The 18,952-nt window shown below is 35.6% G+C and overlaps 1 protein-coding gene across 2 annotated transcripts in view; it reads left to right on the top strand.

Moving 5' to 3' along the window:
- The window catches only part of LOC149079146 (NBAS subunit of NRZ tethering complex-like), a 110,917-nt gene that overhangs the window by 23,956 nt on the left and 68,009 nt on the right, over positions 1 to 18,952 (top strand). For both annotated transcript variants that reach the window (XM_089240028.1, XM_089240029.1), the window contains exons 10-18: positions 7,540 to 7,608; positions 12,386 to 12,514; positions 12,969 to 13,088; positions 13,180 to 13,323; positions 14,230 to 14,408; positions 15,017 to 15,086; positions 15,186 to 15,311; positions 16,012 to 16,163; positions 18,053 to 18,202. In XM_089240028.1, the coding sequence (XP_089096154.1) occupies positions 7,540 to 7,608; positions 12,386 to 12,514; positions 12,969 to 13,088; positions 13,180 to 13,323; positions 14,230 to 14,408; positions 15,017 to 15,086; positions 15,186 to 15,311; positions 16,012 to 16,163; positions 18,053 to 18,202 (1,139 nt within the window). The remainder of the gene's footprint in view (positions 1 to 7,539; positions 7,609 to 12,385; positions 12,515 to 12,968; positions 13,089 to 13,179; positions 13,324 to 14,229; positions 14,409 to 15,016; positions 15,087 to 15,185; positions 15,312 to 16,011; positions 16,164 to 18,052; positions 18,203 to 18,952) is intronic.

Raw genomic sequence — 18,952 nt, 5'->3', positions numbered from 1 at the left:
TGCGTCAATTATTTCTTGTTATCGAAAACAGTCTATACTTGTTTCAATAACTTTTCAATGCTATATTTTCATATTTAAAAACATTTTCATATTTTATCTTGACGTCCTATTCGAATAAGCAAGATTTACCATTTAGTATTTCGTGTATTTGTGTTTCCAAGATTTTATATTTCTTGATTAGTAATTCTCTGAAACTCCTGCTAAGGTGGTTCCAAATTAAAGTTTTCATCCTTTATGAGTTGTTTATTTGAAACCGAACCAGAGATTCAGGTTAGGAGATTGAGAGTAATTTTGATGTTCAGTCAGAAGCGCATTTACGGTTTTGCCGATTTGAAGGCTATTCAAATTTCACCGCCCTTCCACTCTAGTCTAATTTTCTCGACTACTCTATCCACGAATTTTTCATCCCATGTTATAGCCCTCCCCCCCACTCGTGCAAGTACACCTGTATTAAAGTCACTCTTTTAAAGGTCCGTCCCACGAGAGTTTGCTAGGTGACTCTGGATAAGATAATTAAAGTTGAAGATAATAAAAGTCTGTCAGGATCCGCGGTCGTCTCGGGCCTCGGGGAAGCAATAATTTTTAAGGCTTTCAATAGAAAGGCAGAGGAACGAGCGTCTTCCTTTGTGAATGACCGAACAAGCACGGTTTACTTCACGCCGGCTGTTATTTTTGCAGTTTATGTCCGACAAAGACTTTTATTAACTTTAATTATCTTACCCAGCGTCCCCTAGCAAACTCTCGTGGGACGGACCTTTTAGTCATTTACATGTTTGCACCCTGTTTTGGTCACACACGTGTTTGACGCTGGTTTTGGTAATTGTTTTGTTACTTACACGCGCTCTAGACAATACCATCTTAACGCATTCCCCGCGGGCGGGGGCCTCAAATGCAGAGGGGCCTCTGGTTTAAAATTTTAAAAGTAAACGTGTCTCGCCAGGTAGGGGGCTCAGAAAAATTACTTTTTCCGGGGGCCCAGTATACTTCTGACGGCTGACTCTAGGCCACTCACTGAACTGGTCCCTCACTCTTTATGTCACTCATTTGATCATTCATTACTCCCGCTCTAAGTCACGCTTTTGCTCATTCACGTGCTTGCAAACTCTCTAGGTCACTCACTGACACGGTCACTTGCTGTCTGGGAAGAGGTGGGTTTATTTGAGGGTTATAAAAATTTCACCGCCCTTCTCCCATTTTGCTAATTTTCTTGGCCACTCAATCCTCAAATTTGCCGACCTTCTGAACTTGCCGCCCTGGGCTATAGCCCATTTAGTTCTGTAAATAGGACATAGCTTCAGTAACGGGGCATGAGGATGGTTAAAATCAGTGTTGCAAAAAAAAAAAAATTGAGGGGAAAAACTGAAAAATTACCAGCAAAAAAAAAAAAAAGGCTGATGGAATTCAATTTTTCTAGAACTAATAGAGATATGAATTATTAGTACAGTAGACTCTCTCTAATTTGGCACATATCACACCAGGGTGTACTGGGTTAACGAAATCGCCGAATTACTGCAGATTGATTGAAAAAGTCCATTTAAATAACAAACTTCTGCTCATAAACATGTGCGCACTATGTTTTCCTCTTCTATGCTCGGAGAAAACCGGCCTAAAAACACCGGATTACTGGAGGGATTATTGAAAGTCTGACTCTATACGTAGTAGGATGGGAAACTTTATTTGAAGACAAAAATGGGTTTCAGACGCAAAATATTTTCATAAATCGGGTATACAAAGCTGGAAATTTGTAATTTTTTAAATTTTATCGTCTCGTTTGAAAATTATAAGTGATAAATGAGGAACTTAAAGGTATTATTTGTAAATACAGACATGTCATAAATGGGTGTTTTATTGTGTGTAGTACTTATTTTCATTTTAAGAAAGGATACAAGTTTGGTGTGCTATAAAATTGTTCACAGAAAGAAAAATTAACTGTCTAGAACGTGAGTAACTGAATGAAGACTGCTTAATGTTCTCTACATCAATCGCCAAGTCCTCGAAGCGTATACGTGAACACGAGAAGTTGCTGGAGTGAGTGTAGCTCGGCTTTGGATGCTTGAGTTTCCAGCAGCGGTTCCGAACCTTTTCAGTGCATACGCCAAGCAGATCATGAGTAAATACTAAACAAGGTATTGAGCGAAACAAGAGGGACCACCTTAGGGACCCCATGGATGGAAACAAACTCCCTTTGGTCGGGTCCAGTGCCGAGTGGGGAGTACTGAGCTGATATGAATTAGTACGAGACAAGCAGAGCCAGTTGAAGGCCCCACATGGATCTGCCGGCAAATAAATAGAATTCTCTATCGAACGAGACAGACCACAGAGGGCTCACCTGGAATCACTGATGTAAACAAAGCTCATTTGGCCGATTCCATCACCGGCATTCAAAATCTGAACAGGGAAAACATCTACCCTGTGCTGTACTGAAACCGAAACTGCCTTATCACGGACCCTACATATGAGAGGACAAAAGCTGCGCCGCATAGGTTCAGCTTTTTATCTGAAGCCATGAAGTCATTTAAAGTTTGAGCGGTCACAAGAATTTTTCGCAAGCTCAGTGCGACCCGTTACGGGTAAGGGGGCTGTCGGTGTGCGAGTAGTAGCCTACCTATTTATTTGATAACTACTTTGTTGTTGTGCGTAAAGTTCATGCTCTCAAGGGTGGAGCCGACAGGGCCGGGGACGATTCTCATCATTTTTTTTTGTTTTTTTAAGCTATAAATTAACTATAAAGGGGCCCGTGAAAAGTCTGGTCTGGGGGCCCACTAGAGGCTTCAGCCTAGGGGCCCGCTCTAGGATGTGGAGGCCATGATCAGGGCTTTAGATATTTTTTTTTCCCTTCAAATGTTCAAGGATCGTCTCTCTTAAACGAGGTTTCTTAGAATTCATTTCCTCTGGTTGACAGAGATCCTTATTTTATTCATATTAATTTGCCTAATTGTTATCATAACGCCACAAAGAGAAACGTTTAATACTTTCACGGGGATCAAAAAAATTAAATTTAAACAGAAAGTATGTATCTCTCTACTTTGACTTGAAAAGCTGGAAAAAGCATTTATCGAATACATTCGGATGAATTTTTATTTGTGCGCATTGTTTTGTCCGGTTAACTGTGAGCCTTAATTTTTAATTTTTATCAAGCGAAGGAGGAAGTAGTATTCTAGGAACATTTTAAAATACCAATTCTTCATACGCTTTTCATATTCTGCTCTCTTTTCATCTGCAAAGTTTTTATTTATTTGTGCAATTGCTCATGATACTGTTAATAAGAAAAGATTTTTAACTGGTAATGTGCATCAGAATTCCTTACAATGTTTATAAATATAACACACATTATTCAGTCTGCTCCTCAAACTTTTTTTTCGTACGGTATTTTTTGCGAGGGTAGCCGGCGCAAACGTTCAAATTTATTATCAAAAACAGCTTATTCATTAATTGTAACACCAGTTGCTGCAAGCAAGTTTTTAAATAAGTATGCTGCATATTGAAAAAATATAATTTTTATAAATATAAATTTTAATTTAGATTTAATTTTTAACTGCCTTCAATTTTTAATTAATTTTTATTTTCAATTAAAATGTAATGTTAATTAATTTTAATGTTAATTAATTTTAATGTTAATTAATTTTAATGTTAATTAATTTTAATGTTAATTAATTTTAATGTTAATTAATTTTTTAAATGAAAATTAATTGAAAGTTTTAAATAATTTTAATTCTTAATTAATTTTTTATTAGTTTTTTTATTTTAAGTACGTTTGGCACCTGCGGACACTAGGTTGGGTCTCACCGATCGACATCTTCATTGTGAAAAATCGCCCCCCCCAACACATCACCCTGGATCCGCGCCTGATACGTACACACACATTCCAACATGTACCAATTCGTTTGAACTTCCTCAGAGGAATATGGACGAGGTGCATGTCTGGTTCATGGCAAATTCTTCAGCTTCTTTAATAATGTCTATTGAAATCCCATCTTCACCTGGGCATTTCCCTTTTTTCATACATCTTATAGCCTTGTAGACTTTTTCTTTTGGCACAAGTGCTACTTGTACAAATTGTACTCCATTTTCTTTTCTTCCTGCTTCCTTTCCTTTGTTCCAATCCCGTTCTTCATGTTTGTATAAAGTATTATAAAATTCTTCAACAATACTAATAATTTCATTTCCATCTTTCCTTTTTAGTGCAAAAATTTCCTTTCCTTTCTCCCAACACACAGTTTTGGTTTTGCTGATTTTAAGCTCCTATTTTCTTCTAGTGCTTTCTTTACAATATTACAATTAAACTTCCAGACATCTTTGGTAATTCGCTTTCATACTGTCTTACAAAGTTCTGCACATTCCACTTTTGATTTAGGGTCATTCTTTTTAATCTGAAATTCTCTCATCTTTCATCAGTTTCTTTGTTTCCTCTGTTATTTTCTTCATCAGTTTGATTGCTTTTTCTCCAGTGACTTCTTTTGCTACTTCTTTAAGGGTAGTGGTTGAAGTTTTGTTCATCATTGTGACATCTTGTCCATCCTCAGTGGTGTTATATAGCAAATAAAATTGGTTCTTCAGCTCTAACTGGAGTTTATATCGATGACAGTTTTTGTATTTTTTATAAGTTTTGCTCTTTCCATTCTAGTATTAAGCATTATTTTACATCTCACCAGTCAATGATCACTTCCTGTATTGAGTTTGTTGAGAACACTGCAGTCTTGGATCATATAGATCTTGGATCTAGGATTCTTATTAGATAGGATATAGTCAATCTCACTTGTTGTTCCAGTTGGACTTCTCCAGGTTCACTTTCTTTGGGGTTTCTTCTTAAAAAACGAAGAATGAAACAAAACTGTGCATACTTGACGTTAATACAAATATGCATCTGAATAGTTGATAGGAATCATAACATAGACATTTTTTTTTACTGCCATATGATAACTCCTTAATTTTGGAGATGAAAATTTAGGAAAATAGTCTTAGGTAAAAAAGGGTTATAGAGATATACCAGAGGTTTATGCAGTCAGGAGAGACTGATTGATTTTAACAATTTTTGGTATTGTCACGTGCCCAAAGTTGTGCATGGTCCCACAACATATTTTACATTTTTTCTGAGAAAGTAAAATATGAATTAACTTCAAATTCGCAACTCTGCACAAATCAAAGATACAATCAGGAATTTTAAGAACAATAAATATTTACTTTCTGACTTAATCATTAATGATTAGGACATTGACCTGATAACCACATTGCAAACATTGCACAAAACTCATGACAGTGCTGAATAACTCACCTAAAATAAACTGTTGCATAAATGGGAAGTCACTTGCCACTATGTCCGCGTTGTCTGGGGCAGAAAGGGCTTTTTTGTATTACGTGACTACGCATATAAATGTGGGAGCGACTCACTCATAACACTAGCATCTTTGCTCTCTCTAAAATTATAAATTCATTCTTTGATTGCCTTCGAGCGAGTGCATCTGTAAAATTAGCATGTTTTTTACAGATGCAAACTACATTTCAAATTAGCATTTCAAATTACATTTCAAATTACATTTCAAATTACATTTCAAATTAGCATTTCAAATTACATTTCAAATTAGCATTTCAAATTACATTTCAAATTAGCATTTCAAATTACATTTCAAATTAGCATGTTCTCACGAGTCAATTATTTGGCTTTAAATATTTTTCACTCTTTGTAGGCGCTGATATGGTTTACAGTTGGATCCTGATTATAATATTCCAGCTTAAAACATTTTCCCACTTAGTATGACTTATTTTCTTGTTGTTTTTTATTAATAGTCATCTATAGATTTTCTGTTTAAAAAGTTTTTCTGAAAAACGTTATAAGTGGAATCCACTGTATAAAATTATTTGGCCATAGCACAACAATTTCAAAGATGTAAGCAAAGATGTGATTTTTAAATGTGCAATTTAAGTGGAATGTTACAAGCTAAGTATTGAATATTTTGAAGTAGAAATTGCTCAGGACAGTGTATAACAGAACTAAGTTCTATCTACTATGAATTATTATTTCTATTATTGCTTGTTATTCTCATTGAAATAACCAAACAGGAGTCTTTTTTTCCCCATTGAAGGAGTATATGGCCACTCTACACGAGTTCCATCAGATTGATTGAAGCTCATCTAGTGTCATTTTGAGTAGCTGACATTTATTTAAGTGGAGATATTATGCACAGCTAATGCATAATACACTGAAGAGCCAAAAAAACTGGTACAGGCATGCCTATGCAAAGAAAGAGATATGGAACCAATCAGAGTACGGCGCTGCGGCCGGCAACGCCTATATAACACAACAAGTGTCTGGCATAGTTGTTAGATCGGTTACTGCTGCTACAATGGCAGGTTATCGAGATTTAAGTGAGCTTGAACGTGGTGTTATAGTCGGCGCACGAGAAATGGGACATAGCATCTCCGAGGTAGCGATGAAATTTGGATTTTCACGTACGACCATTTCACAAGTGTACCATTAATATCGGGAATCCGGTAGAAAATTAAATCTACGACATCGCTGCGGCCGGAAAAAAATCATGCAAGAACAGGACCAACGACGACTGACAAGAATCATTAAACGTGACAGATGTGCAACCCTTCCGCAAATTGCTGCAGATTTCAATGTTGGGCCATCAACAAGTGTCAGCGTGTGAACCATTCAACGAAACATAATCGATATGGGCTTTCGGAGCCGAAGGCCCACTCGTGTACCCTTGATGACTGCACGACACAAAGCTTTACGCCTCGCCTGGGCCCGACAACACCGACATTGGACTGTTGAGGACTGGAAACACGTTGCCTGGTCTGACGAGTCTCGGTTCCAATTGCTTCGAGCTGATGGACGTGTACGGAAACAACCTCATGAATCCATGAACCCTACATGTCAACAGGGGACTGTTCAAGCTGGTGGAGGCTCTGTGATGGTATGGGGGGGGGGGGGGAGGTTGTGCAGTTGGCGTGATATGGGACCCCTGATAAGTCTAGATATGACTCTGACAGGTGACAGGTACGTAAGCATCCTGTCTGATCACCTGCACCCATTCATGTCCATTGTGCATTCCGACGGACTTGGACAATTTCAGCAGGACAATGCGACACCCCACACGTCCAGAATTGCTATAAAGTGGCTCCAGGAACACTCTTCTGACTTTAGACACTTCCGCTGGCCACCTAAATCCCCAGACATGAACATTATTGAACATATCTGGGATGCCTTGCAACGTGCTGTTCAGAACAGATCTCCACCCCCTCTTACTCCGCCAGATTTATGGACAGCCCTGCAGGATTCATGGTGTCAATTACCTCCAGCACTACTTCAGACATTAGTCGAGTCCATGCCACGTCGTGTTGCGGCACTTCTGCGGGCTCGCGAGGGCCCTACATGATATTAGGCAGGAGGTTTCAGTTTTTTTGGCTCTTCAGTGTATATTTAGCTGAATTTAATGCATAGTTTGTGGCTAGCTAGACATGATTTTTCAGTTTCAATCAGTAAATGATCTTTTCACTTAAATACACCTTTTATACTTTTTTTTTTAATTTTAGGCTGTTTCAAAGAGTTACTGGTGGCAAATTGTTCCTGTGTATTGGAAAGATGGTGCATCACATGCACAAGTAGGTGGACTTTTTATCCTACAATCTGCATGCACACATTCTCACAAAAAATAATATTACAATGGAGATCTCCACTTCTTATTTGAAGATACTGTCATGTTTTAAATGTTGTTTTAGCAAAGCATTTCTCTAAAATTTTATAAACTAATGGGTATATGCCCAAATCTACACTGGTGTAAGAAATTAAGAGAATTTGCAGACTTGGTCGATTATCTCTAGAACTATTGTAACGATTTTAATGAAATTTGATATGTACAATACATACATTGATACAATACAAAACAAATAATCATTCAATAATTGTAATACACATGCATGATCGTGCATAACACTCGTTGGAGTCGGAAGGTATGAAACTGTGGTTGCAGAATAAACAAAAAAATAGGTTAATAGATTGATAAACTGAGATGCGTTAATGGGGGTATGGTCCCCTCTTACAGATATACAGGTCTCGCAGCGTGATTTCATACTTGAAATAAGGCAGTTTATCATTTCCTGTGGCAATCGGTTCCACTCGTTCAGCAATGCTGTTTTCATTCCCTGGATGGTTCCCGGAGGGGGATTGCGAGTTGCAATGGCCCTCCCTAGAGCGTCCCAGACATGCTCTATAGGGTTAAGGTCTGGAGATCTGGCCGGCCAATCGAACCGGCGAAATATCCTCAATCTCTAGAAAATCGTCTAGCAGAAGAGCTCTATGTGGCCACGCGTTATTGTCCATTAAAATTAACTCAGGGCCAACTGCACCCCTGAAAAGGCGAACATAGGGCTCCAAGACCTCATCCCTATACCTCACACCAGCCACAGTGCCTCTTTCAAAGACATGGAGAGGCGTGCGGCCATCCAACATGATGCCTGCCCAGACCATTAAACCTCCTCCGCCATAAGGTCGATTTCGCGGACATTGGAGGGTAGGTAGCGGGTCCCTGGTTCTCTCCATATGAACGTACGGCGAGAATCGGTGCTTAGGCTGAACCGGGACTCATCAGTGAAGAGAACGGCCGCCCATTGATCCATACTCCAATCTCTATGCTCTCTTCACCATGATAAACGGATTCTCCTGTCCGTAGAAGTGAGCGGGACGCAAACAGCAGGTCTTCTTGCAAACAACCCTCTCTCATGAAGTCTTTTGGAAACAGTCACCCTTGATACACGGGTTCCTGTGGCTGCATACAAGTCACAAGAGAGCTGAGAAGCTGTAGCACTCCTCGCTATAATCGACAAATGGCGATCTTCTCTGGCCGTCGTGGCTCTTGGACGACCTTGCCCAGGCTTTCTCTCGATGGATCCGGTATTCTTGAACTGTTTCCATAAGTTACACATGACGCTGGGCGTTAAATTGAACTCTCTACAAATCTGGACTTGAGATTGGCCTGCTTCTAGCCTCCCCACAATTCGCCACCTCATTCCATCATCTAAACGTTGGTAGTTACTCATTTTTACTGTTACAATTTGAAATTAACCGATTTCAGCAAAATAACACCAAGAAATTGGCTGAGGTGTGCTAGCAAACGAAATGCGTCTTAACTTACGCGCGCTTATAAAGCCTGTTTCTCTACTGGCTCTGCCTATACTCACGTATTTAACGTACAAGATTTGCATTTTTGTCTAGAAGCAGTGGTTTTACATTCAGTTCAGTTCTTTTCATGAAATTCGATAAAATATGCAAATTCTCTTAATTTATTTCACCAGTGTAATATTGGTACACATAATATTTTCTAGTACAGTAGATTACCCAGTCTCTGCACCTGAGTAGACCCTGTAATTTATGCATGGTTTGAAAAATAGTGTGCATGCATATAGTTAAAGCACATAATATGTAAGAGCAAGTGTAAAACATTTGTCGCATTCACCCAAGTTTGCCCATTTGAGCATATATATATATTAATGTCACTTTCTCTAATAAATACAGTCACACCTTCGATGTAATGACACCTTTTGTCTCGCAAATTTTTGGCACTATAACGAGTTTGACGTTATATCGAATCTTAAAATGTGTAATCTCTATATATAGAAGATTTTCTCACTGAAAAATTTTAGCACTTAGCGGGGTTGGCGTTAAATCGGCATAGAGGTGCTACAACGGGGTTTGATTGTACCTAGTCTCAGAAAGATAGATGAATTATTTATACATCACAATAACATATATTTTTTGCTTTTCAAATGTGATAAAAAATTTACTATTGTTTTTCCTGCATTTATACCTTTATAATGTTAATAAGTGCTTAAAATTTTTTTGTTCTATGCTGTGTTTTGAAATGATTAAATATTTTATTAATATTTATTCCGAGCCAAATTCTACGCCCATGCTTTGTTTTTTGCAGTGATTCCCAATCAGAAAAAAAACTCTTCTTTACTGCTACTTTACTATATTTCACTCAACAAAATGAATATTGTTATCAGATATTAATAATTAGTAAACTAAATTTAAATTTGAATATAAAATTAATTAGTTGATTATATTTATTGTGCATCACAAATGACTGTTATGGCATCTCATCAAAGAACTGCCAGTCAAGAAGAAAGACCTCTCATGCAAATACAATAGTCCCCCCCCCCCCATATTCGCTGGTTTTTTCCTTTATTGGAAAATGTTTTTGGAAATCAGCAATTTCATTCACGTGTTTTGTTTACAAAATTTAAGTTGTGCGCGTTTAGGATGTCTCATTTTTCTAGTGCTACGGATAATGCTTCGAAAAGACAAAAAATGTGAAAACTTTACAAGAAAAATTGGATATATTGACTATGCTTGGCGAAATTAAGTCAATTGCTGCTGTGGCTCATCATTACGGAATTAAAGAATCTACAGTAAGTTATATCAAGAAAAAGGAATCTGAAATTAAATCAGCCGTGGCTGTAGCTGCACCTATGGCAGCAAAAACTTTGCATCGCCTACGGGATCCATGTGTTTCTTGTACAGAAAACACTGTTTCTTTGTGGGTATGACTGCTAAAAAAAAGGTATTCTTATTGATTGTAATATTATAACAGAAAAGGCAAAAAAATTTTATTCTTCTATAGAGGAAAAGGTTGGTGAAATGTCTATTTTTTATCAAAATTTCATGCAAGTAAAGGTTGGTTTCATAGGTTTAAGAAATGATTCAGATTACGCAATGTAAAAACCACTGGCGATCAAGCCTCTGCCGACCAGGAGACAGCTAGAATATTTCCAAAGACTTTGCAGAAAATTATTGAAGAGAAGGGTTATGCACCTCAGCAGGTGTTTAATGCTGATGAAACTGCACTAGTTTGGAAGAAAATGCGCAAAGAACATTTATCACCCAAGAAGAAAAACGAGCCCCTGGTTTTAAGGCAAGTAAAGATAGACTTACTATGTTGTTTTGTGCAAATGCGTATGGGTACATGATAAAACCCATTGTCATTTTCAAGTCTGCAAATCCGCGAGCATTGAAGGGAATGGATAAGTCAAAGGTCTCAGAGAGAGAGTATTTTTTGGGTGAACAATTATATAAAAGGCTTGGACAATGAAAATGCTTTTTCTGGATTTGTTTAAACGGTGTTTCGTTCCAGAAGTCAAGAGGTACCTTGAGAGTGAAGACATGTCATTCAAAGTTCTTTTGATACTGGATAATGCTCCTGTACACCCAGATGTCAATGAGTTCAAAGCTGATGGTGTGGAAGTCTTTTATATGCTTCCTAATACAACAGCTATCATTCAGCCTCTTTATCGGGATTAATGCGAGCATTCAAGGCTCACTATACACTTCACTTAGTGGAGAAGATTGTGCATGCAATAGAAGAAGATGCAAATGAAGAAAATGTCTTGCAGGTATGGAAGAATTACACTATCGCCATTGCCATTACTGTCATCACTAGAGCAGATCTTAAGAGAGAAACAGTCAACTCAGTTGGATTAACTTTTGGCCATAACGTGCGCTCCAGGACACAACCATTTCTACAGAGCCAACTGAAGAGATTATAAAATACATTGTCACATGAGCAAAACAGGTGGGGGGAGAAGGGTTCAATGATATGGATATAGAGGAAGTCGAACTGCTAATTAATAGCAATTCAGAGGCATTGACGAAGGATGAATTAATGCAGCAGACTGCTCCTGAAACTGAAGTGGAACCAGATGAAGAATATCAAGATAAAGAAGTGGAAGACAAGTTCACCATGAGTAACATAGCGGAAGGGCTTCGCAAATTCAAATCACAGCAATTGATTATTTTCATGACATAGATCCATTTACGTACGTTCTTCACATTTAGAAAAATTGGTAGAGGAAGCCTTGTCAACATACTTGATGATATAAAGATGAAACAGTAAACAGAAATCACAATGTTCTTTCAGAAAACATCACCAACAATCGCTGCACCCTCTTTTGCATCCCCTTCAACCTCTGCGTCACCCTCTGCTCTTCTGATGATGTTCAATAAACAAGACATACCAAAAAAAAAGAAAACCCAATGGCTTTGTTTATTTGCATATTTTTCGTATTCGTGGTCACACCCCCCCCCCCCCCCAGAATGTAACCTCAGCGAATATGGGGCTCAACTATATGCATTTCCCTTTATGGACATTCTGGACCATCACCTTTATGGACATATCAAACAAGAATTTTAATAATGCTGATTGTCATTCAAATCAATTTATTACTTATAACAAGTTTCTCCCCACTCCCTGCAATTTTCTTATGTGCAAACTTGTAAGGCTGTGGGGGAAACTTTTGTTTCTGTTAAATTTTTTAAATTATTTATTTATGATTTACTATTTGTTTATAAACTTGTTCTAATTTATACATTTTTTTTCTTTGTCAGGATATTATCTACCGCATGATTATGTCTCCATCTGATAATATTCTTGTTGGAATTCACATGTCTGGAGCATTATCCTTGTGGGATTTACCCACACTGCGTCTGAAAAAATTTTGGGAGTTGGAGTTGCAGGTGCATCTCAAGTTTTGTATATATTTTAGTATGCTTAGGAATACTATAAAGTTATTCGTTCAAGGCTTTACTTTCCCTGAATATGTAAGGCTTTACTTTCCCTGAATATGTAAGGCTTTACTTTCCCTGAATATGTAAGGCTTTACTTTCCCTGAATATGTAAGGCTTTACTATTCCCTAAATGTCTGAGCTCACGTGGACATCTATTTCAAAGATTATATACAGTACTTTGAAAAATAATCTTTCAATGTCTTTTCTCATCGAGCACTCTTAAATGCTCCAGGGAGCATCATGATGCTCATGGGCAACGGGCTCAAGATGTTTGTTCAGTCCAAAGTCCTGCTTAAAAAGTTCTCTCCGCAGAGAGCAATCAAGCCAACAAAATTTTCATGATGATCATAATTTCATAACACTATTTTATATAAAAAAAAACTTTTTACTCTACTTTTTGTAGCCAAATTATGAGGATATAAATCCACAGTATTGTGAACCAGGAATGAAAAGAAAAGCTGCAGAACTACTCTCAAATCCCTTGAGAAAGCATTTCTGTGATGTCAATTGGTGGTCAGATGAAGTAAGAAAGTTATATAATTAATTGTTAATCTTGGATAACTGTTTTGCATGCTTTAATATTTGAGCCATTGGTAATCTCACTGTGTTTGCAGGCTGTGATCTTGGCAAGAACATCAGGTGCAGTCACAGTATCATCCACCCAGTCGATGAAAAACTTACTTGGAGCATCTCCGGAGTGGTTTGAGCCAGGTGTGCAAGTGTCAGCTTCTCATGACAGAGGATTTCTTGCTGTAGAAGTAAGTTCACAACCACAGACAGTCACACAAACATTTGAAGAATGATCATTCAAGAACACATACAAAAACATAGATGTTTCTTAACAATGAACCACTTCTGTTTTTCAATTTTTTTTTTCACAGTTAACTTTCTCCTAAATATTTTTAGCAAATATGCTTTTTATACAGACTTCACCAAACACCAATGCTGACCATATCGCTACATTGCAATTTACTGCCATTAATGAGACAGGTTGGAAATGAAGGCGCTGTCTATCGCTGGTCACCTCAAGCTCTTTAGGGAAAATATCTATATCCTCCCTTGGGTTTGAACCTGGGACTGTGACAACAACCTTCATGGTGGAAGACAAGCATCTTACCACCTCACCACTCGGGTGCTTTTTTATATATTTTTTTATACAGACTACTAGTATGCCTTTCTCAGTCTTCAAATTTATTTAAAATATCACTTAACAACTTTTCTTTCCCTTTCAAACTGTACACGGCCCTGTCTCTATCGTCTTTTGACAATTTTAGGTCACCTAACAATTGATAGATCAGCATATAAATTTTTTTTTCTGGTAATCATTAGTGCTATGAATGTGTTGTGCATGAGTGAGAATTGATGCATTTCTTCTTTATTGATGGATTTGTTTTCTTTGTTTTAAAAAGTAAATGATGAATACATCAATTTAGTGCTGATTGATTATAAATGTTTTCCACATCTTTTTCCTAATTGTTTTTTAGAATTAAAAGTAAAATGTTTTTGCATGAAGGAAAGTTGAGCGCAGAATAGTTTCATGATAAAATAAAATATGTTTTATCAGGTTTGGTGACATGACATTATATTTGAATCTCATATTATACTCTCATCTGTTACTCTATTGCAATGTATGAATTATTATTTATTTATATTTTTTGGAACAGTGTGAGGTTGTTGTGACGTCAAAGAAACGCTCCTCTAGTGATATTCATGATAATGTTAGAGAAGACAGCAGTGATGATGAAGATATGTCATTTTTCACCAAAGCCACAGATGTAGCTAAAACTGCTATGTTCTATATGACAGATTTTGAGAGGTTTCGCCCACCAAGAAAAAAAGTCAAGTATGTTTTATTGTTATAGTTCTATATCCCTGCTTCTCTTCATTTGATGATGTGATAAATTATTTATCTGTATTATTATATTATATGCTCCTGAAATAATAAAAACTTGGAAATAGTTATTGAAATTATGAATGTTATAATGAAGTCTAAAAAAACAGCAAAAATATCTGTTATAAGCAAACTTTATTATATCCTCACTCGCTTGGTAAGCATAAATAAGCAGTATGCAATTCACAGGGAATGGAAAAACTTCGCTACGTGGCAAAGTTTGTGCTATCCATGTTTTTTATAAGTGAGTCCAACTGCATATTGCTTCAATTTTCTTTCTCTAAATCGGTCTGTCATATGGGCTTCTATAAGAGAGGATAACCTTCAAATTTTCTGGCATGAAAATGCTTTAACTCAAAAAGCGAAGTTTAATACCCAGCTGTTCCTACACAAAGAGGGATGAAAAATTTACCATTTGCATTTTGAAAGGTCTTTTACTCAAGAGATAAAGCATTTTTTAGATAGTTTGTAAAAAAATCCTTGAACCTTTTTCAAGTAGATGTTTATCTGACCAATGGACGGTCAGTCGGTTAAGTAATTTTGCTTGCTAATTTTTTTAGGTACATGAATAAAACATATAGGCTACTTGGTTTGAAATCCACAACTCCAGAAGAACTTTATATAAGAAAAGTGAGTTGAATTTTTCTCTTATTTTTTGTTTATTTTAATTTTTGTACATGAATCTTGTTATCACTTAAATGTATAATAATTGTATTTGATATATTTTAGATAAATAATGAAGAGTATGGTGAGGCTTTAGCTCTTGCCAAGACATATAATATGGATTGTGATTTAGTATATCAACGCCAGTGGCGAAAAATGCCAGCATCTGTTTTGACCATACAAGACTATTTGGTAAAAAAAATTTCTCTGTTTAAATTTCTTTCATTTAGTTATCATAAGTTTTTAATAATTTTATTTATAATATATTTACAATATTCCCAGAAGGCATGAAATGCACTTACACTGGAACAATTTGGGCAAACATGAATTCAAGTTATAAAATGAATTAAGAAATAGTTTTATGTTAAATTTTTTTTTGAGTTTCATTTAAGATTGCTCCAATAAATCTGTGAAATATATTGTGAAGATTTCATATCTTCAGATAAACTAGAACACCATTAGAAAGATAAAATAAAAATATTTGTTGATTAGTTTCACCACTCATGGTTTAATGAGTCCAAGTTTGATTTCCAGTTCAGGCATAAATGTATTTTGTTGGCCATCCTGAATTGGTCTTAAACTGTTAGCTATTATTTATAATGATTAGTGTTAGCTCTTATCATCCTATAATCTCAAATTGTTGTAGCCCAAAAATTAAAAAAATAGCCTAATGTTAGTCCTGTGAATGTACTGATCAAATGAAGATACATTTCAAAACTATCAAGAACTATGAACAACTTTTTATTTTGGCAGCTTGTTCAAACTTTATCACTCCAAATCTGTTTCATGGGAAGAAGTGGTTCAAAATACTTTCAAAGCAACACCAAATACTTTCTAATTATTTTATGTTGGGACATTGTTATCCTCGATTGAAGTGAACTTTTTTTTACAGAGCAAGATTACAAAGAGATCATGGGTACTTCATGAATGTCTAGAAAGAGTCCCAGAGGCTATCGATGCAGCAAGAGAGCTGCTATTATATGGTTTAAGAGGCACAGATTTGCATGCATTGATTGCCATTGGCAAAGGAGAAGATCATGGAAGGTAAAGATCTACTTATGTTTCAGTATACCAATTTTGTAGGTCAAGTAAATCAAATGTGTTTATAGGCATTGCAGTAAGATTTTTAATGCTGAAACTTTTATCAGTTTCATTATATTTATTTTTTTGTTTCCTTCAGTTAGTTATAATAATTATTCTCGTGATTTATTTTTTGTTGAAGTTTCAAAATTTTTGATTGTTAAAAATTGTAAATATTTTCCAATTGATGTATGTTTTATTTTGAAAATATTGAGTGAGTAGAATTATCTACACAATTTTTTTTTTTCGAGTAGAAAACCAAACTTAGATATTCTTCTAAGTTTTCACTTACCTATATGTTATAAGAGATTATAATTACATTATAATTATAATGTAATTATAATTGTAATAATCCCATTCATATGGATCTCTGTATTCTTATAACATGTATTAATTGGTAGTAAAGTAATACCCTGGGCTCATTAGAGAATGCAGGATGCAGGCTTCTCGAACGGAGGTTGCGAATCACAGAGGGTGCGTGTATATAGTGTGAGGGAGGCAATCACCCCTATGTGCCCTCCTTCCTGTATCTGCTTATGCCTGGACTTGCATGGTTTGAGCAAAGCTTGAAGGCTTTTGAGGTCACATTCTTTAAAGAGAAATGTTTCCATGCAAAAGTCACACAATAGTTGAAGAAGAATATTTTGACCATATAACTCATATTTCATGGACATTCTCATTTTTCTTGTGTTTTCAATGAAACTTACTTGAATTTGTTGTCTTAATTGAAATCGTACATGAAGATAGTTTTTGTTCCTTTTAAATTATATTATAATGATCATGACTTTTAGTGCAGATATTCATGCAACATATTTTCATGTTCAACTTTTTCTTTTCACATAATGTATTTTAAGTCACTGCAGATTTGTAGTAGTCCTTTATTTCTTGCCCAAAAGGAAATTTCCAGTATAATCTGTAATCTTTCACGTTTAGCTTGCTCTCTTTTTTTTTGTGTGTGTGTGAAAATGGGGGGCATTCGTAAGTACTGTAGATTATGGCTATTAGACTTCCAGAAAACTTAATTGCCTCATTGTTTTGACTATGTGCCCTGGGAAAAATTTATCTTGACCTAAGGATTTTTCCCCCAAATTTCTTTGCTTGTCCTAGTCTTGGAATTAATTACTGATGAGAGTCACACAGAGTATGACTGCTCCAGCTATTCTAAATCTAGTTGAAGTTTCTTTTATTTATTGAACCAGGAATATGAAATCTAAAAATCAGTTGGTGTTAACTCAATTCATACATTTTTATGAAAATGTATATTAAATCATTATATGCCAAAACGGCATTACAGTAAAACTCCTCTTAACAGACACCCCTCATGTACAGTTTTCTGGCTAAGTAATGATTTCCCCTCGTATAATAAAAGTATTCATTTCAAACCCCTGATTAATAGGCACCTCTCTTTTATAGACAAATTTTTTTTGTCCCATCGGTGTCCATAAAAGAGAGGTTTTAGTGTATTTAATTTTTTCAAAAAAAAAAAGATGTGAATGAAATATGAAAGGAAAACTATTTGAAGGAAATTATTTTATTAAATGAAAATTATGAATTATTAATTAGGTAATCATTATTTATTAAAAATTTTAGAGTACTTTTTATTGAATTTGTAACAGTCAGTTCAAAATTTACGTACAACAATCAAAACTAAAAATTCCACTGTTTAATTAGAAATGAAAACAAGCGTCCCAAAAATGGGACAGTGGTAAATAATTGGTTAATATCATGGATCACAATATTGTATTTTAGAAAGTGCTAATTTTTTAAATACTTTTTTCATGTTTTATACTAGGATGATTTTTCCTCCTTCCTTAATAGTAGTACTTTAAAATTGTATGCACCTGCTAATTTAGGTTTATCACTGGCCCCACCTTTGAAGAAGAAGAGGTCATCATAGAAGAAAGCATGGATAACTTTTATGCAGAATCAGATCGAATAGAAAGACGTAAAGAAGAATTAAAACAGAAACGTGTGGCCATGCTCAAACAGGTTAATTTTTCCAAGTAAGTTTTTTATAAATTTTAACCAAACATAAGATAGTGCATATTTAACTCTAGTAAGAGCTATAACATTACATATTTTATTACAAGTACTATAACATATTTTATTTCCAATAAAAAAAGAAAACACTTGAGTTTATGAATATTCTATTTTATGATTTCTGTACAATTTCTTTGATTCTCTCCCTATTTTACTCACAGTATCTTCTCGTTACACTACACCTCTTTATGACTCGTATTTGGGTACTTCGAACCTACCCATTTAAAAAAAGGTCTCCTCAGAGAACAGGTAAACCTTTAGCATGATACTTACATAACATGAAGATCAGAGCATATTTACCATCTTCACTTCAAACTATGGAAGCTAGATGGTAGAACCAGCAGAACACAAAACAAACACAAATCTGATAATATAAATAAGTTACACATGCACTCAGAACACACATTCCGGTATTTACCAATTTGTTAGAAATAAAAGAGGAATGTGTAGGAGGTGCATCATACAGCCAAGTAGTTGTACTTCAAGCCTTTCATTAGAATTGTTGATGAAAGTTTCACCAGATAATAGATAAAGCCATCAGTTGTTATGCTGCTCTTTCTCTTTGTCTTCTGACATTTGCAGTAAATCGAGAGGTGACAGTATTTTTAGGTTTTTTTGTTTTTGTTTTTATATGCACATGTAATTATAATTTTATTTTACTTTTTTTTATTCAATTTTTTGTACTCATATACAGCAATATTTTGGCTGAAGAA

This window comes from Pholcus phalangioides, unplaced genomic scaffold (assembly GCF_987345545.1).
Source record: "Pholcus phalangioides strain wild (caught in Gottingen) unplaced genomic scaffold, Ppha-v1.0 ptg000012l_1, whole genome shotgun sequence".
Classification (NCBI taxonomy): Eukaryota; Metazoa; Arthropoda; class Arachnida; order Araneae; family Pholcidae; genus Pholcus; species Pholcus phalangioides.
Note: the sequence above shows the minus strand (reverse complement) of the source record. Positions and strands in the feature narration are given on the sequence as shown.